We start from the raw sequence: 20,041 nt of genomic DNA on the forward strand, positions 1-20,041 counted from the left end.
GTTTGGGAATGGATAAACTACCCCAAGCAGGCCTCACACCCTCTGAAAAAATGCTCCCCTGACCCTGAGGTATTTCTAGGCCTGTCCCAAAAAAAGGCCCTGGGAGGTGGTGACAGGCTTAGGCAGGAGTCTGTAAGGACCTGTCACACTGGGACTGGGAGCCGCCCACTCCCAGAGACAAGGCGGCCTTCAAGCCCCTTCATCAGGGAGGCCTTCTGTGACCTCACCCAGCCCCCAGCCCCACCCCTTGTCATCCTCCCATGCTCTTGTGACTTGAGAAATTCCCCTTTGTGGACACATTGAAGTTGCATATAAAAATTATGTGTTTATCTTATTGATGGCTTACTTCCTCCTGGACTTCTAGTTCTGAGTGGGTAGGGGTGTGTTTTGTTCACTGCTGAATTCCCCGAGCCTGGTGCAGGGCCTGGCACATAGTAGGAGCTCGTAAACCTCCGTGGCTGCGTGAATGAAAGTACACAGGCTCTGCTGGTTGGCTCTGTGTGCTCCTTGAAGGGAGCACCACGGTTTCTGGCACTGTGCCCCCAAACCTTTCGGGATGGTATAAGGCTCAGTGTCTTCGGGCAATGCTGGATTGGGGGTGCAGGACAAGCGTGTCTGTGCTGTAGTGCCCATGTGGTGTGCAAGCCCAGAGCACCCCCCTGAGGTGTACCCATTGTGGGAGCAAGGGATGCACGGCTGGGGGGCCACCACCAGGTGCCGGGGCCTCCTGTGCCTGCCTTCCTAAATGGGCCTTTCCGGAGGGCGCAGGCCCGGGGAGGCCATTCTTCCCCTCTGAATGTGTTGGTCAGTGTCAGGGTCCGACAGCGTGTCAAAGCACCAGGCCCATTTGTTTATTGGCCAGCGTGCCTATTGTCCTTGAATATGTCTCTTTCAAGCTGAGGGTCAGCGTCACTGCAGTGCCGTCCCTCAGAAGCCATGCGGCTGTGTCTCTGATCCTGGGTGTCCTCCAGGGACGCCTGGCCATTTCTCTCAGGAGAACAGCCCATCTCTGGGAGGCTGTCTCCGTCACTCAAGGACTCTCTGGGCTTCTCTGTTGGTGACTCTCGGGGCCCCTGTCTCTTAGTGAGACACCTCTGACCCCTCAGGCTCTGGCTCAGGGGGGTTCCATTTCCAGCTTACCTGGTAGGGGGTGGAAAGGCCAGGGCATGGGGGAGGGGTGCCCTCACTTATAAAGGAACTTACTGGGTTAGTTCCAACTGTGGGGTTAGGGTCCTCAGTGGGGCTTCAGGCCACCCAGTCCAGCCTCGCAGCTCCTCCAGCCCAGCCCGGCATCCTTCCCTTGGGGCAAACTCCCCCATCAGCCCCTCCTGACCAGCCCGTCTTCTGCAGCCCACCTCTTCTCAGCTCAGAGACCCTTTTCTAGAGTCACTCCCTCTGTTTCCCCTAGCAGAGTCTGTCCTCCAAGTCTGGCGTGGTGCCTACAACTCTGGTCTCCTCCCCCCAACTCATGGCCAGCATCCCCCAGCCCAGGTCAGCTTCCCCAGGGCCCCCGCCCCCGTCATGGGCAATATACGTGGCTCCCCTGGCCCTCCCATCCTGAGCCCCAGAATGCCCTCCCCAGGTCTGGCCCAGCTCAGTTGCTTCCCCCTTCCCCCACCCTACAGCCCTGCCCACCGTGTGCCCCCCGGAAAAAGCCTTCAGCTGGGGGAGGGGTCCGGGTCCCCTCCCCCGCAGCCGCCTGCCATGGGCAGCGTGCTCAGCCTGGCGATGTGGTGGCCGCAGCTGGGGGGGCTGTCTGGACACAGGCCCCTTTGTGCCCAGCCCAGCTTGGCTGCTTGGTATGAGGCTCAGCTGCTCCCAGATCCTCACCCAAAGGGGAGAGGGGAGGCTTGGGAGGGGCTGGCACTAGGGGGCCCTCATCTCGAGCTCCCTCTCAGTGTCCCACCTCTCAGATGTCGGTAGCAGCTGCTCAGGTGGGCTGGTGCCCCTGGCACAGTGTGCTGGGGGGCTGGTGAGGGAGGCCGGCTTGGCACCCTCCGGCGGCCGCTGCTCCCTCTTCCGTCCTCTGCCGGGCCTGCCTGCAGCTGCTGCCAGCAGAGGGGAAGCCCAGGGTGGGGTGGGGGCCTGGAGGGTCCATGATGTCCCCACTGGGGGAGGCCCAAAGGGTCAGGCACCGTGCGTGCAAATGCCTTGCTGATGGTTGCTTCTCTCCTGTTCCCGCAGAATGGTGCTGTGCCCAGTGAGGCCACCAAGAAGGACCAGAACCTCAAACGAGGCAACTGGGGCAACCAGATCGAGTTTGTACTGACGAGCGTGGGCTATGCCGTGGGCCTGGGCAATGTCTGGCGCTTCCCGTACCTCTGCTATCGCAACGGGGGAGGTAGCCAGCGGGCACAGGGCAGGGTCCACCCACGTGGATAGAGCCCACCCCCCGGGGCCCAGCCGCCCCCTCCGCGGCACACACTCCAGACAGGCTGGCCTCTGGCCCTGATCTCCTTTGCCCCCATCCCTGGCTTAGGTACCCTTTACCTAAGGCGCAGCACCCCCGACCCTGGCAGCCTGCTCCCTCGAGGAGAGGAGAGGTAGAGAAAAGCAACCCAACCTCCCAAGGCTCCCTGTTTTATACTGCCTGTGTTTCAGCAGCCCTGCACCCAAATGATTCACGGATATTTGAGGATCTCACTGACTAATGTGTGTAAAATTGCTTGGTTAAGCCATCAAATCCCACCCAAACATGGCGGCTCTGGGCCCTGGGTTTGACTCAGAGCAGACTTCCTGGGAGCCTCTGTCAGGTTCAAAGACAGGTGGTGAGCAGTGTGCCTCAGTCTTAGGCTCCGGCCCAGTGCGTGGCACACCCTCCTGGGGGCCCAGCCAGTTGCAATGGTTTTGCTGTCAGTTCTGAGCAGGAAGAGGGTGGGACTTCCCCAAAGCCGCCCTGAGCCAGCCCTCTCCCTGCCCACCAGGTGCCTTCATGTTCCCCTACTTCATCATGCTCATCTTCTGTGGGATCCCACTCTTCTTCATGGAGCTCTCCTTCGGCCAGTTTGCAAGTCAGGGCTGCCTGGGGGTCTGGAGGATCAGCCCCATGTTCAAAGGTGAGGCCTGGGTGGGGTGCGCGCACGCGCGCGCACACACACACACACACACACACACACACACACACACGGGCCTCTGGGGACCATGCTGACTCACCCATCTGTATAAACACTGCCAACCCCTATGGGACACTGGTGTTAACCTGAGGCCCACATCCATGGCCAAGGCCATGTACACATGCTGGGATCCATGTTTACTTGGCCTCCACGCTCTCTTCCTACCACGTTCATACACAAAGGCCCTTCGCCCTGCAGCTTGCCCCTGCCAAGGCCTTGAGCTGCCTCTTTTGTGGCTCTCCATGAAAGCCTGCCTCTTAAGCCCTTCAGAATTAGCCTTGCCTCCTTCAGCCAGACGTGTGAGGCTGCTCCTGCCCCTCTCCTCCCCCAGGTGTGGGCTACGGCATGATGGTGGTGTCCACATACATCGGCATCTACTACAATGTGGTCATCTGCATCGCCTTCTACTACTTCTTCTCGTCCATGACGCCCGTGCTGCCCTGGGCCTACTGCAGTAACCCCTGGAACACGCCTGACTGCGCCGGTGTGCTGGATGCCTCCAACATCACCAATGGCTCCCGGCCTCCCGGCCTGCCTGGCAACCTCTCCCATGCGCTCAACCACACCCTCCAGAGGACCAGCCCCAGCGAGGAGTACTGGAGGTGAGGCCCCCAAGGGACCTGGGCTTCTGGGGGGGACCCCTGGCACCAACATTCAGCCCTCGCCTTGGCCATCAGGCAACTGTCTGCAGTCTCGGGAGGGTACCAGGAATGGAGGGGGCCAGAGGTGCGGGAAGAGGTACAAGGAGTTCACAGCCTGGTTCAGGAGAGGCTGACACTCCCACAGTGGCAGCGAGAGAGGGAGGGCTCCAGCAGTCAGGCAAGTCTGCAGAGGAGAGTCAGGGAAAAGGGGGATAGCTTCCTGGAGAGAAGAACAGCACGAGTGGAGGCCCTGGGCCCCAGCTGAGCAGGGGCCGGTCCTGAGCCTGAGGGGAACCTGTTGTGATGAGAGTGACAGGTGTGTGGGGAGCTCACGGGCCGTGAGGCAGCCTAGGAGGGAGCACCAGCCCTCTTGGAGAACTTACAAGAATGAATCACAGACCTAATGCTGTGGAACAGAAGAAGCCGTGAAAGTTTCCTGAGCCCAGGGCTGTCCTCATCAAGCTGTGCTTAGGAAAGATAGCCTGGCACCACTGTGCTCCGTGGTGACAGAGAACAGAGTCTCGGGGCTGGCTGAAGGGAAGCTGCTGCTGGAGGTGTTTGGAACATCTTGTCCCAGCTGGGTGGGTGTGAGGGCACAGCAGGACATCCTGGAGGAAATTCCCCATGTCCTGTTGAGGAACTCATGGGAAGAGGGCTTGGTGGACTGGTGGGTAGGCCTCATTCATTCATTCTGCAGACATTTATGGTGTCCACCCTGCCAGGCCCTGTGTGCCCATGGGGTATGCATGGCCCTGAGCCCCTGCCCTCAGGAGTTCACAGTCCAGGGTGGGAGATGGGTAGTTACCACTCTTAGGGGCAGGTGCCTCAGTGCAGGTATGTGCAGGGGTGTGGTGGGTACAGGAGGAGCTGATCAAGAAGGCTTCCCAGAGGAGGGAGGGAGACGTAGGAGGGATTGGGAGAGACATGACAGGTGAGCCGAGGCCAGGAGGTGGCAAACTGGAGCTGGGGTCGGGGGCAGGTGGGACACTGAGTATTGGGACAGCAGAGGCCAGAGGCATCATAAGGTGCAGGGCTTTTCATGCCAGGCTGAGGGCTGGAGGCCTTCTCCACAAGGTGATGGAGAGCCGTGGGTGAGCGGCCAAGGCCCCAGTGATACTTGAAGTCCTAGCAGGTCAGTATCCTCGAAGCCCAGGCCCAGTGCTCAAACCCTGAGGGCCCAGCTTCCCTGTGCCAGCCTCTGTGCTGGGCTATAGACATTCAAAGATGGTTAAGATGTGGTTACTGCCCTTGGGGCTCGTGGTGGAGCCAACAGAGATGTTGCCTCCCAGTAAGGGGCGGGCAAATTTACCTCTGGGCAGACTCAGTCATTCAGTCATTGGACAGGTCATTTTCTGAGCTCCTAGTAGGTACCAGGCACAGCACTCAGAGTGGGGACAGAGTGGGGAGTAAGAAACAGACTCCGCCCATTTAGGTGTTCTGCTATATTTGAGGCATAGTGTGGACTGGGCAGCTGGATCTAGACTGGGGGTGAACCTTCTGGAAGTTCCCAGAAGCACAGTGCCCTGCCCATACGCCGGAGATGCTCCAGAAGCTCTCACCCCAGGGGCCGTCTGCCAGGGATTCCCCGACGGGTGGGTCCACGGCAGGGCAAAGCTCACCAGATTTTATCCAGTGCAACTAGAGGGGAATTGCCCTCAGAGAAAACTAGCCATGAGTCAGGAGGTCCACAGGGTGGCCAGCTCAACTCTACTCCTCAGCCGGGGCTGGAGCCGGGCATCCCTAAGGAGCCGCTTGTCCCAGGCAGGACTCGTTCCTTGAAGGATGGCTCCCTGCCGCCCCCTCCTGGAGAGCCTCGGGAAATGACCCTTGAGAGGGCCGCCCCGGATGGCATCAGCAAGGAGGTGAGGCGAGCAAGCGCCCCCATTTCTCGGGCAGCTACTATGTGCCAGGCATATTCTCTTACATGATATTATCCCTGTTTTTCAGATTCAGAGACTTATGCTCACAGGTTAACGAACTAGGCAGCAATGCTGTGTCAGGATATACATGCCTCTCTGTGCCTGGTGCCTGGTGTGAATTAGGCCAATGATACTCTACAGGCATTCTTGGTCCACACTCTCCAGCGCCCCTCTGGAAAGCTGCACAATCTCATTTGAGCCCCACAGCAACGCTGTTAGGTAGTGGGTGCAAGTTTTATAAAATATTCCCATTTTACAGGTGAACAAACAAGTCAAAAGAAAGATTAAGTGACTCCTCTAAAACAAGAGAAGATCCCAGGGCAGATTTCTGAGCCCATGTCTGCCTCTTGCTCACCCTTTGGCCCACAGTCTTCCCCTCCTTCACCACCCCTTCACAACCTTGTCTTACAGTCCTCTGTGTGCTGGTCTAACGCCTGCTAGGCAGGCCCTAAGCTCAGGACATGCCCTCTCATCTCCCCAGCAGACACCTGACATCCAGTGGGACTTGGATCCCAGCACCCCTCTCCTGGTGTCTTCATGGCAGCCCCGGAGCCACACAGACCTCACTCAAATCCCGGCTCTGCCACTTACCAGCTGCGTGGACTTGGGAGGTCACCAAAACTCTCTAAGTCTCAGCTGTTCATCCGTTAAGCGGGCGTGGTTACAACATCATTCTTGTTGTTATAAAGATGCGACATAAATCACTGGGAACAGTGGTGGGTGCTCGGTAAGCACAGTGAAGGCCACTGCTGGAGATGCAGTGAAATAGATTAGGGTGTCCTGTTCTCAAGGCATTTACCATCTGGTTGGGGAAATTTAAAAATAATGCAGTATAATTCCATAGATGTTATGAGAGAGGCAACTTGTAAATATGTGGGATTCCAAAAGTTTTAAGGTTAGCTGTTTGATCTCAAAAGCACATAGTCCAAAACCAAAACAAAGCACTAAATATGGTACCATAAAAAGAAAGGTAGGGCTTCCCTGGTGGTGCAGTGGTTGGGAGTCCGCCTGCCGATGCAGGAGACACGGGTTCATACCCTGGTCCGGGAAGATCCCGCATGCCGCGGAGCGGCTGGGCCCGTGAGCCATGGCCGCTGAGCCTGCGCGTCCGGAGCCTGTGCTCCGCGATGGGAGGGGCCACAACAGTGAGAGGCCCACGTACAGCAAAAAAAAAAAAAAAAAGAAAGAAAGGTAGAGTTCATTATTTAGTTCCCAGGCTAGCCTTCTAAACTCTTTAAGCCCTCGTATTATATGCTGGACTCTTGCAATAAAAGATAATATAAAGCACTACCAGCTTAACAGATATAATTAGCAAAGATTTTTAAAAGTCTTTTGAACAAGAAATGGTTTCTTTACTTTGAACGCTGGTGCTTAAAGTAAAGCGACTCTCGGCTGTAGCAGTAGGACCCGATGACTATTCTGGAAGGCAGAGACTCCCAACACGATGCACCCTAAATAGTGTGCCAGTCCGGTGCCGCTTGGGCAGCCCAGAGTCCCCAGCCCTGCTGCCTTACTTTGAGTGACCTTGTCGATTTGCCCTTATGGGCCAAAAATATTTTTTCTGCGTGCCACGAAGGGAAAAGGATTGGAAAGCACAGCTGCAGGGGTCCAGGAGCCTCTCCTTGGGGGGAACCTCTCCATCCCTTTGTCTTTAATTCCCCCATGGACTAAGAGCCTGGAAAGGTTCCAGCCCAGGGCGTGGCCCGTTGAATGAACCAGCTCTATGGCGGGAGTTGGACAGGAGAGGGGCGTGTTGGACAGCGCCCTCTGCAGGTCACAATGTGTAAGGCGGCCTGGGGGAAGATTTGAGGCAGAGGAGGCAGGACAAGGTGCTTGCAAGTCTTAACAGCCAGGCAGGCTGACCAAGCAAACACCAAGTCCCAGGCCTGGCGACACTGTCCCATGAGAGGCTGGGGTGACAACCCATCGCAAGGTATTAAACATGTTGTCATGAAGTTTGAGAACTGATTTGGGAAAAAAAAAAGTAAAAATAGCTAAGACTAGAGGACAGCCTATGAGCTATGCTGAGAGACCCTTGCTGAAAGAAGGGAAAGAAAGGAGCTTGTATTTACCTAAACTTCTCTACAAATTATCCTAGGTTGGTGTTATGATGCCCATTTTACAGATGAGGAAACTGAGGCTCAAGAGTTTGTCTCTTGCTCATCACTTCTAGCCTGGACAACTCCAACAACCAAGCTGGTCCCCCTCCAGGTTCTCCCCTTTATACTTCTCAGTCCATTTTCCATCACGTGCATTCACTCATGCATTCAACAAATATTTATTGGGCACTGCTCTGTGCCAGGCACTGTGCTAAGCACTGGGGGATACAACAGTGAACAAAACAGATAAAACCCCCTGCCTTCAGAGGGCAGATGACAAACTAAATAGTAGAATGTACAGTGTGATAGAAAGAGATGTGCTGTGGAGGAAAATATAGCAGAGAAGGGGGTAAGGTGTGCCAGGCTGGGGCCAGGGTGGCAGGTTTAATCAGGTGTGCCAGAGTAGGCCCCTTTGCAAAGAGGACACCTGAGTGAAGACTTGAAGGAAGTAAAGAGGGCGGGAGCCACGTGGACAAGCCCAGCTGCATAATTTGTGGGGCCCACTGCAAAATGAAAAGATGGGGCCCCTAGTTCAAATGAATTAAGAATTTCAAGATGACAATGGCAGGGCATTAAACCAAGCACAAGGCCCTTCTAAGCATGGGGTCCTGTGTGCCTGCACAGGTCTCACACCCATGTGGACATGTGGAGATTTGGGGAAAGGGTACTCCAAATAGGGAATAGCATGTGTAAAGGTGGGAGCATGCCCGGCACATTTAAGGAACAGCAAGGAGCCCAGTGCAGCTGGAGCTGTGAGCAAGGGGGAGAGCAGGAGGAGAGGAGATCCGAGAGATGGCAGTTAGGAGGTAATGGATCACGTAGGGCTCTGTAACCACTGTAAGGACTTTGGTTTTTCCATGGTGAGAGATGGGAGCTGCTGCAGGGTTTTGAGCCAAGGAGAGACCCTGAGAGTGCTCTTCTAAAAACCCTCCAGAAGCTTCTCATTGTTCTCAGAATAAAATCCAAACTTCTCAGCCTTGACTTCGCAGCTTCTCTTGGTCTGGTCCCTTCCTGAGCTACTGACATGCCCAGGCGGGGCTGTGCTGGTTCCTGACCCCTGTCCTGCTGCGTGCTATTCCCTCAGCCTGGCATACACTTCCACTCCCCTTCACCCACCTCCTCCCCATCCCTCGAACTTTGGCTCAAGCTTCACCTCTTCCAGGAAGACTTCCAGTGTGCTCCTCCCCATGGGGTTGAGACACTCCTCCTGGCAGTACCCACAATGCCTGATCCAGGTCTATATGCCCAGCATCTAGCAAGGGCCTGGCACATAAACGTCCAGTTGATTGAAAGAGCACAGCTGGCATGGCACAGGGCGCCAGATAGAGCCACACATACGTCGGTTCAAGTCTGGGCCTGCGTGCTCGGAGCCTCCATCTTTACTCAGCCCTCCACTGCCTCCCTCTGTTCATCAGAGCTGGAGGACTAGTGTGGGAGAAAAGATCACAGAAGGCTTCCTGGAGGAGGTGATGCCAGATAGGGTGTGTCTAGTCTGGAGGAGAGGGCATTCCTGAAGGGAGAAACACACAAGCAAGGGCCTGGGCTGGGTCTGAGCAGGGACAGGGAGACTTCCACACCCAGGGGCTGAAGAGGCTGGCCCAGGACCAGGGTGTGGCCTGCAGGTGTCCTTGAGGGTCCTGGGAGAGGAAGCAGGCAGAGGGGGCTGGGCCTGCTGGGGCTGGCGCCTCACAGACGCTCCCATCTCACATCAGCCGGCTGCTGGGACTTCGTGAGAAAGGAGGGAGCTGCCAGGCTGGGCCCTGGCCTTGGGAGTTTGTTGCTGGGTGGCGGGGCTGGCCATCAGTGACAAAGTATCCCCTTTCCAGGCTCTATGTGCTGAAGCTGTCAGATGACATTGGAAATTTCGGGGAGGTGCGACTGCCGCTCCTTGGCTGCCTGGGTGTCTCCTGGGTGGTCGTCTTCCTCTGCCTCATCCGAGGGGTCAAGTCTTCAGGGAAAGTAAGTACCCCTCCCCGAGCAGGGTCTGTGCCCACCCAGAGCTATCCTGCCTCCCCTACCTGGGTTTTGTGTGTGGAGGGGTGGGTGGGGGAGTGATGAAAGGATACGGGAGGGGAAGAGGGACCAGAGGACCAGTGGTGGTTGAGGGGGCAGGAAGAGCCCAGAGGAGACCAGCGGGGCCCCTCTCGCACCCAGGTGGTGTACTTTACGGCCACATTTCCCTATGTGGTGCTGACCATCCTGTTCATCCGTGGCGTGACCCTGGAAGGAGCCTTCACGGGCATCACGTACTACCTGACACCACAGTGGGACAAGATCCTGGAGGCCAAGGTGGGCTGTGGACGGAGGGGGACCTAGAGGGCCGGGGAGGGGCAGAGAGGTGCCAGCCTCTGACCACAGCTCCTCACCGGCCCATCCCTCCCGCAGGTCTGGGGGGATGCCGCCTCCCAGATCTTCTACTCGCTGGGCTGCGCGTGGGGCGGCCTCATCACCATGGCTTCCTACAACAAGTTCCACAACAACTGTTACCGGTGAGACTCTCCCTTCCAGCCCTGGGGCTGCCCCCAGTTCCTACCCTCTCTGCAGCCTGACCCCGGCTCCCCCAGACCCACCAGGTCCAGTGCAGCCTCCTGGCCCACCAGGGCCCTCCCTTCCACTCACGGCCTTGAGATCCTGGCGACGCGGGGTCCGGGTCCAGTCATTGCAGAACGGAGAGAGCTTTGGCAGAAGAGAGAAGAGGTGAAGACAGTGATGCCCCAGGGGTCTGTGAGGACTCAAGAGCCTCAGGCCCACTTAAAGAGGTCCAGAGCAGACCAGAAAAGAGATTGGGGGCACCTTTGTTCCTAGAACTTTCTCTGTCTCCAAGTCTCTTGGCCCAAATTGGGCAGGGGGAACTAAGCTGCGTGTCCTGACTCTACCTGTTTTCCTCCCCATCAGGGACAGTGTCATCATCAGCATCACTAACTGTGCCACCAGCGTCTATGCCGGCTTTGTCATCTTCTCCATCCTGGGCTTCATGGCCAGTCACCTGGGTGTGGATGTGTCCCGCGTGGCAGACCACGGCCCTGGCCTGGCCTTCGTGGCATACCCTGAGGCCCTCACCCTGCTACCCATCTCCCCGCTCTGGTCCCTGCTCTTCTTCTTCATGCTCATCTTGCTGGGGCTGGGCACTCAGGTACGAGGTGCAGGACATGGGCCTGTGGCTTGGGGAGGGAGGAGGCAGGGGCGGAGGTCAGGCCCCTGCTCTGATGGCTGTATCCTGCAGTTCTGCCTCCTAGAGACGCTGGTCACGGCCATTGTGGATGAGGTAGGGAATGAGTGGATCCTGCAGAAGAAGACTTATGTGACCTTGGGCGTGGCTGTGGCTGGCTTCCTGCTGGGCATCCCCCTCACCAGCCAGGTAAGAACGCGAGGGAAAGGCTAGGCTGGAGTTGCCAGGGTACGGGGGTTAACAAGGGGGGAGTGTAGCCTCGGGCACCCTGGACTCAGCTGCCCACTGGCCCGCAGGCAGGCATCTACTGGCTGCTGCTGATGGACAACTACGCGGCCAGCTTCTCTTTGGTCGTCATCTCCTGCATCATGTGTGTGTCCATCATGTACATTTACGGTAAGTGCCCAAGCTTACATGGCCTCCCGTGTCCCGGCCCTTGGCCTGCCCACGCTGTCCTGCGGGCCTGCTGACCTCCCTCTCTCCAGGGCACCACAACTACTTCCAGGACATCCAGATGATGCTGGGATTCCCACCGCCCCTCTTCTTCCAGATCTGCTGGCGCTTCGTCTCTCCAGCTATCATCTTTGTAAGCTCCTCTGTGGTCCCTCCCCTGCTGCCCTGTGGCCAGCGTCCTTCTCTTGGGAACCAGCAAAGGGAGAGCAAGAGCCCATCCATCTGGCCAGAGCTCCCCATGGAGGCTCCACACCCACAAATCTGGCCACTGGGGGTCCAAGGAAGGTTGCGTAGAGTCAGACAGGTGTGTGGAGACTCAGAATCACCCAGGCCCTGGCCTTGGGTTAGGAAGGGAGCACAGGGCCCAGCTTCGGAAGGGGAAAGCAGGCTGGCAGCAGCTGAGAGCCGGCCCTCCCTCCCTGGTGTTCCCGCCTGGCATTCCCAGAGGAGCCTCGGGAACCATGATTGACACTGGTGTCAGCCTCCGTCAGCCTCGCTGAGCTCCTGTCTCCAGTCCCTGATAGCCGAGGTGCTCCGAGTACTCAGGGTATGTGGTGTGAATGCATGTTGCAGAAGCAGGTTGTACAAGTCAGATGTCAGCTCAGGATCCGGGACACCCTCGTAAGCCTTCCAGGCACTGGAGTGGGCCGGCTTGGGCGGGGGAATTCTGGGTTTCCACCAGTATTCAACACCTGGGAAACTCCCATCAGGGAGCTGAAATGGTGGGGGGAACTCCCACCGTGGCCGGGAACCATATATTAAGTCATGTGATACAACTCTCCAAGGTATCGTTATGATCTCCACTTTACAGATGAGGAAACTGAGGCACCGAAATGTTAAGTAATTGATCCAAGGTTACACAGCTTCTAAGAGGCAGAGCCCTCATGCAAAGCAGGTAGTCTGATCCGGAGCCTGTGTGCTGGGCCCGTGCTACTCTAGAAACAAGTGCGGGAGGAGGGGTGGTCTATGGACTAAAGACCCTCTGATCTTGCTTCTTTATGCTCAGGGTGAGAAGTGGGGGGCAAAAGGGATTTGCTAGTGTAATGGTCCCTCCACAGAGAAGAGGCAGGGCCATCTCTGAGTGACGGAGGTGTCAGCCCAGTGGCCAGGGCAGTGTCCGGAGTCCTGTGTGCCACAGAGAGGTCAGCACCGGATTTCCACTTTGTCTCATGTTTCTGAATAAAAGGCCCCTGAGGGCTGAGGCCTCCGTCACATGGGGTGTGGGATCTTCCCGAGCCTGGCGCAGGCACCAGCTCTGGCCACCGGCCCAGCTTTGAAACAGGAGCAACGGAAGTCTCCTGTAAGTGGTGGGAGGAGGGGAGGGTAGATGCCAGCCAAGCGCCGTGCCCTTGAGGGTTGTGGCTTTGGCCCAGGACCTGCCCCAGGGGAGCTCATCCTCCACGGCCCCCCGGGAGGCTGCCCCCCTGCTCGGAGACCCAGGGCACCGCCCAGGCAGGGCAGGAGGCAGGAAGGGCCCTGGGTCCAGTGTCTCCACGAGATTGAGTCAAAGCTGGCAGCGCCCTCTCTGTGCCCAGAAAGCCAGGCTGGAGTCACCTTCAGGTGAGGATGCCAGGCTCTGTGGACACGTGTTTCTGGGCTGTTGGTTTTCTTTGGGGGCTTTACTTCTTTATATTGCTGAAAAGGTCTTTTTTGACAAACTCCATCCTTCTATCAGCTCAAATAAAGAATTTATCGGGACTTCCCCAGCGGTCCAGTGGTTAAGACTCTGCCTTCCCATGCAGGAGGCGTGGGTTTGATCCCTGGTTGGGGAACTAAGATCCCACATGCTGTGGGGTGTGGCCAAAAACTTTAAAAGAAATTTTTTTTTAAGAATTTATCCACACCTTAGATCAGGATCTAATTCCATTCAGAAAACTTGCTCTAAGCTCCTCTGTGTGCAGCGTCCTAGGAGGGCCCACCCACCCCTGAATGGATATGGGTCTTGCCTTCTAGAATTTGGTCACCCGGAAGGCTGGAGGGGCCTGAGCTCCAGGACAGAGCTGAGGGCTCAGGGTGGATGCTGAGCCCTCTTGGCAAGTGGCATCCACTTCCCCGGCTCCTCTGGGTAGCCCATGAGCCACCTGCCCATCTTTCTGCTAACTTTAGGTTTTTCGTTGCTGGAACCCCAGGCTTTATTTCCCATGTCCCTCATCTCTTTCCAAAGCGGTTCCCGAGAGCATCCCCAGCCTGACACTCATGATTTCTAGCCTTTGGAGCCTCCCCAGGCTGTCTGTCACTGTCTGCACAGCCACAGACTGGCAGGACCTTGCCCTTTCCTCTCCCGCATTACTCCCACCTCCTTGCATAAGTCAGTTCAGATCCCCACACAAGATTGTGCCAAGCACTGTGCTGGGCACTGGAGACCCAGAGCTGATGCAATCCCAGGAGCTCCCAGGTCTGGGGGAAACACCCATAAAATGCTTAGTAGATGGAAAATGCCACTAAAGCCCTTTCAGGAAGAGGAGACTGGAAATCAGTGGAGGCTTCTTGAAGGAGGTGACATTTGCATAGGGTTTGACAGAGGAAGATGCAAAAGAGGATCCTCCATAGTAAGAAGGGTGGGAAACGCTGGGTGTAGCAGAGACACTGAGACAGTAAGGCCAGAAAGATAAGCCGAGGTCTTGATGTGAGGCGGAGAAGGCCCTAAAGGCCAGGGATTTGGCCTCGCTTCAGCAGGCAATGCAGGGCCATTGCGAGTCTTTGAGCAGAACTGACTTCCAAGGGCCACGGCAGCTGAGTGGCTCCCTGGCTGGTTCAGGATTATGCAGAAGACAGACCTCTCCCCTTCCACCGTGGCCACCTGCCCATCATACCCTGGATCCCTGGTTCCATCAGCTTCTTCCACTACCCAAACGTTGACAGTCACCCCCACCCTCCCCAAAATGCCTCTTTCTAGTTTGGGAAACTGGAGAGGGAGGGAGAGGGTGCGGATAGGAGGCCTGAGGCCTGGGTGGGGCTGGGCAGGACTCACGCCCACTCCCGTTCCCCACTCTCTGCAGTTCATTCTCATCTTCACGGTGATCCAGTACCAGCCGATTACCTACAACCACTACCAGTATCCAGGCTGGGCTGTGGCCATCGGCTTCCTCATGGCTCTGTCCTCTGTCATTTGCATTCCACTCTACGCCCTGTACCAGCTCTGCCGCACAGATGGGGATACCCTCCTCCAGGTGAGGGGTGGGGGCAGGGGGCAGCCAAGTGAAACAGGAGGGGGTGGATGGACAGGGCTTCAGGGCTCCCTTCTGATGACCGTGCCCACCCCGCCCCCAACCATGCCTACCTCTCCTGCAGCGTCTGAAAAATGCAACCAAGCCAAGCAGAGACTGGGGGCCCGCCCTCCTGGAGCACCGAACGGGGCGCTATGCCCGCACCATTCCACCCTCTCCTGAAGACGGGCTTGAGGTCCAGCCGCTGCACCCGGACAAGGTCCAGATCCCCACGGTGGGCAGTAATGGCTCCAGCCGTCTGCAGGACTCCCGGATATGAGCACAGCTGCCGGGGGAGTGCCCCACCCCCGCCCCGTGCTCCCGCCACAGAGACTGGGGAGGCGGTGGACAGGTGTCACCGCCTGCCCCTCCACGCCCGGACCAGGGCGGCTCCTGTCACCTTGGCCACCACTGCTAGCGTGGTCATTCGTGCTCGTGTCCCTAGTGTTTACAGGTCCTTTGGATGCCAAGATGGCAGCTGGGGGGCGTGAGTGATGGGAGGGTTGCTGGGGGGCCCAAAGCACTTTGGAGGGGTCTCAGGCCAGGTCCCCGGAGGCAGCTGGACTTTATGTGGCCTCTGATGCCCCCACACGTTGCCCTGAGCTAAGGTTCTGGGTGGCCCCCTACCTGTCCCCCTCCCCGAGCCTTCAGCCTCCTGACCAGTGTTCCTGCCCCCAGAGCAGACCCCAGCCTCTGCCCAGGCAGATTTGGATCTTCCTACCTGGAGGCAGGGTAAGGGGCTAGGGGGCTGTGCAGTGTTACATGTCAGGCTGTAACCCCAGCCCTGTTTGTCTGTGTAATTATTTTTGTAAAAATTGTATTATCAGTGGTTGCCACCCCCTTGCCCTTGGCCTCGGGCCCAATCTGTCTTCCAGGCCTGCCTGCACCTCACTCAGCTGCTCTGGGGTCTCTGCGCCACCTCCCAGCACTGGCTGTAGGGCCAGCCAGCAGAGGCCCATGACCCAACAGCCTGCCCAAAGAACTCGTTTCTGGGGGACAGGGGTGGGGCGATGTTCCGCAGGAGGCTTGAGCCCAGAGCCCTGGGGAAGGGGACCCTACATGACACCCCCTTGCCCTCCCTCTGCCAGGCTAAAGGCCCAGTCTTCCCAAAATGGGCTGCCCTTGTTCACGTGCCAAATGGCCCCAGCCGGCGTGCCCCACCCCCTCTCTGGAGCCACAGCTCCTTCCCCCAAGCCCTGCAGTATCCGTTTGTCCGTCCTCTGTGCCCCTCTGTGCAGTGACAGCCCCGGAAGAGCCGCCTCTAATCCTCTGTAGCAATAACGGTGCGCTGCCCGCCCCTGCCCATCCGTGCACCACTAGGATTTTAAAGTCCATAGATTTTAATGAAATTTCTATTCCTGTCTCTGAGCTGCTGCTGTGCTTTGTCTGGGTCCCCCATGGGGACGAGAGTCAGGGCTGGGATGTGACCTCTTCCTGCCAGGCCTTTGAGGGATGCCTGGGAAGAGAAAGGCCAGAGGCTGTGATGGTCAGGACCAGACACCAAGGACCAGGCGAGGGGGCAGGGTGAGGGCCAGAGAGACAGACAGCCTTGGAATCCTGGTGAGGGCTCATCCAAGACTAGATCTGAAGTGGGCTGGGCCATGGCAGCTGAGAGGTGTCAGCAGCAGACAGGGCGAGTTCCAGCAGAAGCGGAAGTCTCCTTCCTGACCAGCCCTTCGGGTTGGGGCCTGGGGCGCCACACTGGACATCGGAGTGGAAGCTGGCCTTTTTCTGGGGCTGCACTGAAGCTTCCGTCCCCAGCGGCAGGTGGCGGCCAGGCCTTGAGGTTTGGGGCAGCGCTCCAGAGGAGGAGAGGGCAGGTGGCACTGGAGAGGCCTGGCCCAAACTCCAGCAGCCCCACGGAGGCAAGGCAGTGGTCCGAGGCCCTGGCTGGAGGACTCCAAGGGCCGCAGCCTGAACAGGAGGGAGTAGCTGTGAGGGGGCCATGGCCTGACGCTTAGCCCACCCCGTCCAGCTGTCCACCTGCTCTGGTTTACCTGTGACCGGGGGAGACACAGGAAGGCCTCAGAGGTGCCCGCAGCTCCTGTTCCATGGCTGCCATCTGTTCCTTTAGCTCTGGAGGAGAGGTCTAGCTGAGACACAGTGCTCAGCAATTCCAGGGTTTGTGTACAAGAGCGGGACAGGGACAGGAGGCTGGGTGCTCTGGGGCCTGCTCAGGGTCCTCACCTGCCAGGGTGGGCTCTAGGGTTGCCTCAGAGGGCCAAGGGGCCCCCGTATACTCCTCTTCCAGGCAGCGCTGCAGGGAGAGTTGGCTCAGTGCCCAGCCTTATGGCAGGGGCGGGGTGGGGTGGGGCGGGGCAGGATGCTGAGGCCAAGATACCCATGGTGGGGCCCAGGAACCACCCCATGCAGCCTCCTCATCCCAGCCACCTGAGGACACTCCTGAGAGGAACACCAGCCTCCCTGAAAAGCTGAGCTTGGCAAGGTAGTGGCAGGCCCGAACCCAGACATGGGGAAGAGAAGGAGGCAAAAGACCAGGGGCAAATCCAGCAGGTTAATCTAAAAGTGCTGACCTTGGACTTAGGAACTCAACCAGAATCTGGATTCACACATACGGGAAGTGTGCATACAGGAGAAATGGACAGAGGACTCACACAATCTTTGCACACACATACACACAAACACACATGTATGTGGATCTCACACACCAGGTGAGAGACGGGTGTGTCTAGGCTCAGCAGAAAGGCTCTGGGGGTGGGGAGGCCCAGGGCTGCTGCTCACCTGCAAGATGGCAATCTCCCTCTTCAACTTGCGACACTCCTCCTCCAGGAGGGCCCTGGGACATGGGGGAGTGTGGCACCGGCAGCAGTGCTGCAGGCCCGTGTCACAGCAGAGCCCACCACACAGACCCAGCCTCCAGCCTTACCAGGAGTTCCCTCTAGGCCCTCCTTTCTCAGCCCACCTCTCCCTCTGCTGCCCAAGTGCAATCCCAGCATGGCCTTGCAGCCCCGCCAGCCTCTTCCTGGGCAGGACGTGTCCTCTCCTTGCCCGCCTCCCAGCGCACATGCTGGGGGGCCCCATTCTCTCTTCCTCACGACAGTATTGGGCCTGCAAGTCCTCCTGCCGCCATTCTCCCCCAGATCACAGCCCTTCCCCTGTTTAAAAGACTCTTCTGTGGTCCATCTCTCTCCCACACCCCAGCATAAAAGTCCTCAGGTCACGGCCCCTGCTGGCATCCCTACTTGGCTACTTCCTGGCAGCAACCTCACCAGCGACCTGCCCCTTCCACCTCTCAGCCCTACTGTCCTGGGTCTCCCCATCAGGTATGCTGCCTCCCTCCTCCTTCCTCATAGTCTCAGTACGTTAGGATCCATCCCCCGTCCCACCCTCCCTGTCTCAACCCCCACCGCACACACTCAGGGGCCTCACCGCAGGTATCCGGCAACCTGGTCAACGTGGGACACGTTCAGTTGGTCCTTGATGACGTTGAGGTCCCTGTGACAGCTGCTGGCAGATGAAGTCAATATCACTCTCCCATGTTGCTTCACCCCAGGCCTTCAGGACACAAATGCCATTTCTCCTAGACAATTTTGTGTGTTTTCTCACAAAGGCAACATAAGATGGTACTAAGAGGAGGAGTTCTGGAGCCTGGGTTTGCAAATGGGCTCTGCCACCCTTCACTGTGTGTGAGCTTGGACAAATCAATCATCCTTTCTGAGCTTTAGTTTCCTCATCCGCAAAATGGGGACATCACCCACTTCCTAAGGATGTGTGACAAATAAGTTGCTGCCATTCAGTGATGAACACGCTGCTGCTCATTTATCTCGTGCAGTCCCCAGCCCTCTCTAGCTCAGCCCTTGCACCTGTTCTCCAGGCCAGAGGAACAACTGACAACTGGATGAAGCCTTTCCTTCCACCCATGTCTGCGTGTAGTGCTCCCTCTTCCTGCAAAGCTCTTCTCTTTTTATCTGTCTGGAAGTCTGTTCCTCATGCTCTAAGACCCAGATCAAACCAAGCTTCCAGGCTTGGTTCATGTCTCCTGGGCCTGCAGCCCTCATGTGCTGATCCCTAAAACAAGTGGCTGTAGAAGTATCCAGTCCCAGACCAGGAGCTCCTCCATGCCGGCAGGTGGGACCTGCCAGTTGGCTGGGGCCTCTGCCAAGCAGGAACAGACCCCTCCTTTCTTACCACTATACCTGGGCTCACCAGCTCTCAGGCGGAGTATCTCCTGCTCTGGCAAATCACGCCTGGGCTCCTCCAAGGCAAAGCGCAGGACCCCGGGGCTATACTGGACCCAAGCCTGGGTCTGGTCCCTGCAGAAGTTGCACACGGGGGACACTCAGGGGCTCCTTCCAGGGAACCACAGGAATGGTGACCCTGGCCCCTTGTCAGTTTCAGGGTTAGCCCATCTGAGTTCTGGAGACAGGGCCCAGCCCCAGGTCTGAGGCTCCAACCTGCCCTCACAGATGGCCTTCCAGCGGAGATCTTGGAGCAGCTGCCGCAGTTCCTGGCGCACGAGGTCTCTTACGAGGGGCGGTGGTGCCAGAAGGGAGGAAAGGTCAGAGGTGGGGCGCGAACCAGGGGCTTGGAAGGATCGAGCCTCTCGGAGCAGTGATCGTAGCATCACCACCTGCAAGGAGAGTTGGGACCCCTTGCGACTGCGGGGGAGAAGTAAGAGGAGGAAGGGGAGCTAGGGGAGTGAGGGGCAGGGCAGAGTTAAACTGGAGAGGGCTGGGCGGACAGTGAGATCCGACAAGAGCTCGAAATTTACCGGGCAGAGCCAGGGACCCGGAGGAGGTGAGGAAATCACCCAAGTCGTGGGATAGGCCTGGAGTGGGGCCCACATTCCCACGCCCCACCTCTGCCCGCAGCTCCAGGCTCAGGTCCACCGTCGTCTCCCCTAGAATCCTCTTCACTTCGGGCCGCTCCGGGAGCGGAACGTGCTCTTCCACCAGCTCCCACAGCGGCGGAGAGTCCCCAGGCATGGCCTGCCCGCACCGCCACCCCACAACGCGCGTACTGCCAGACAGCAGGTCGAAGAGCTGGGTTACTGGGAGACCGCGGGTCTCCCAGGGCCGGGGCACGCCCACGCACGCCCCGCCCTTTCCTGGTCTCACATGCCGCGCCCCCAGCCTGTCGCTCGGGCCAGCCTCTCCCCAGCCCCACCCCGTTCTGCCGCCCGTCCCCACGACTAGAGTTGCCCGGTCCAGAGCCGCCGATCTCTGGCGCTGTCTCTTCTACTGGCCGACTCTCCGTGGCCAGGAACCCAGGAGCCAGGCCGCGGGACTGGGGCCCTAGCCCCGCCTCTTCCGCGCGACCGTCACCCGGGAAACGGGGCCTGCTACCCAAAGCCCCGCCCCCAGACGGCCCCGCCCCCGCCCATTCCAGGGCGGTGCCGGCTCGTGAAGCCCAACCCACAGTCGTGGTAGGTGGTTTTGGAGTGCGAGCCATCCACACCGCCCTGATTCCAAGCACCTTTC

At 58.2% G+C, this 20,041-nt stretch overlaps 2 protein-coding genes across 7 annotated transcripts in view; one reads left to right on the plus strand and one right to left on the minus strand.

Moving 5' to 3' along the window:
* The window catches only part of SLC6A9 (solute carrier family 6 member 9), a 31,991-nt gene extending 16,576 nt beyond the window's left edge, over window positions 1-15,415 (plus strand). The window contains exons 3-15 of one of the 4 annotated variants that reach the window (XM_081226613.1): window positions 1,412-1,491; window positions 2,185-2,258; window positions 2,925-3,056; window positions 3,445-3,715; window positions 9,599-9,731; window positions 9,927-10,061; window positions 10,158-10,261; window positions 10,668-10,905; window positions 10,996-11,130; window positions 11,238-11,337; window positions 11,427-11,527; window positions 14,394-14,564; window positions 14,686-15,415. In XM_081226613.1, the coding sequence (XP_081082739.1) occupies window positions 1,412-1,491; window positions 2,185-2,258; window positions 2,925-3,056; window positions 3,445-3,715; window positions 9,599-9,731; window positions 9,927-10,061; window positions 10,158-10,261; window positions 10,668-10,905; window positions 10,996-11,130; window positions 11,238-11,337; window positions 11,427-11,527; window positions 14,394-14,564; window positions 14,686-14,880 (1,869 nt within the window). In that variant the 3' untranslated portion in view covers window positions 14,881-15,415. Of the gene's footprint in view, window positions 1-1,411; window positions 1,492-2,184; window positions 2,342-2,924; window positions 3,057-3,444; window positions 3,716-9,598; window positions 9,732-9,926; window positions 10,062-10,157; window positions 10,262-10,667; window positions 10,906-10,995; window positions 11,131-11,237; window positions 11,338-11,426; window positions 11,528-14,393; window positions 14,565-14,685 lie in introns of all 4 variants that reach the window. The other 3 variants (XM_081226615.1, XM_081226612.1, XM_081226614.1) reach the window with 3 other exon arrangements.
* A 706-nt stretch (window positions 15,416-16,121) lies between these two features.
* CCDC24 (coiled-coil domain containing 24) lies at window positions 16,122-19,671 on the minus strand. Of its 3 annotated transcripts, none has more exons than XM_081226617.1 (8): window positions 19,421-19,671; window positions 19,016-19,191; window positions 18,758-18,874; window positions 17,991-18,065; window positions 17,343-17,397; window positions 16,788-16,857; window positions 16,598-16,676; window positions 16,122-16,514 (listed from the first exon to the last, which is right to left on the minus strand). In XM_081226617.1, exons 1-8 carry the CDS (start codon window positions 19,544-19,546, stop codon window positions 16,169-16,171), a joined length of 1,044 nt encoding a protein of 347 aa, XP_081082743.1. In that variant the 5' UTR covers window positions 19,547-19,671; the 3' UTR covers window positions 16,122-16,168. The 3 variants fall into 3 exon arrangements, with proteins under 3 accessions (XP_081082743.1, XP_081082742.1, XP_081082744.1); XM_081226616.1 differs by having other exon boundaries at window positions 17,991-18,068; XM_081226618.1 differs by having other exon boundaries at window positions 17,991-18,116.
* Window positions 19,672-20,041: the final 370 nt, after the last annotated feature.

This window comes from Mesoplodon bidens (assembly GCF_964165515.1).
Source record: "Mesoplodon bidens genome assembly, chromosome: 2".
In the NCBI taxonomy this organism is placed as follows: domain Eukaryota; kingdom Metazoa; phylum Chordata; class Mammalia; order Artiodactyla; family Ziphiidae; genus Mesoplodon; species Mesoplodon bidens.

Bases quoted from the DNA above. Each gene is read 5' to 3' on its own strand.
- CCDC24 (XM_081226618.1), bottom strand. From the start codon at position 19,546: ATGCCTGGGGACTCTCCGCCGCTGTGGGAGCTGGTGGAAGAGCACGTT. The intron at 17,398-17,990 runs GTGAGGCCCCTG...CCCATGTCCCAG, and splicing joins CAGGTTGCCGGATACCTGCG to GGCCCTCCTGGAGGAGGAGT. The intron at 16,515-16,597 runs GTAAACCAGAGC...CCTCCTGTTCAG, and splicing joins TGTGTCTCCCCCGGTCACAG to GCTGCGGCCCTTGGAGTCCT.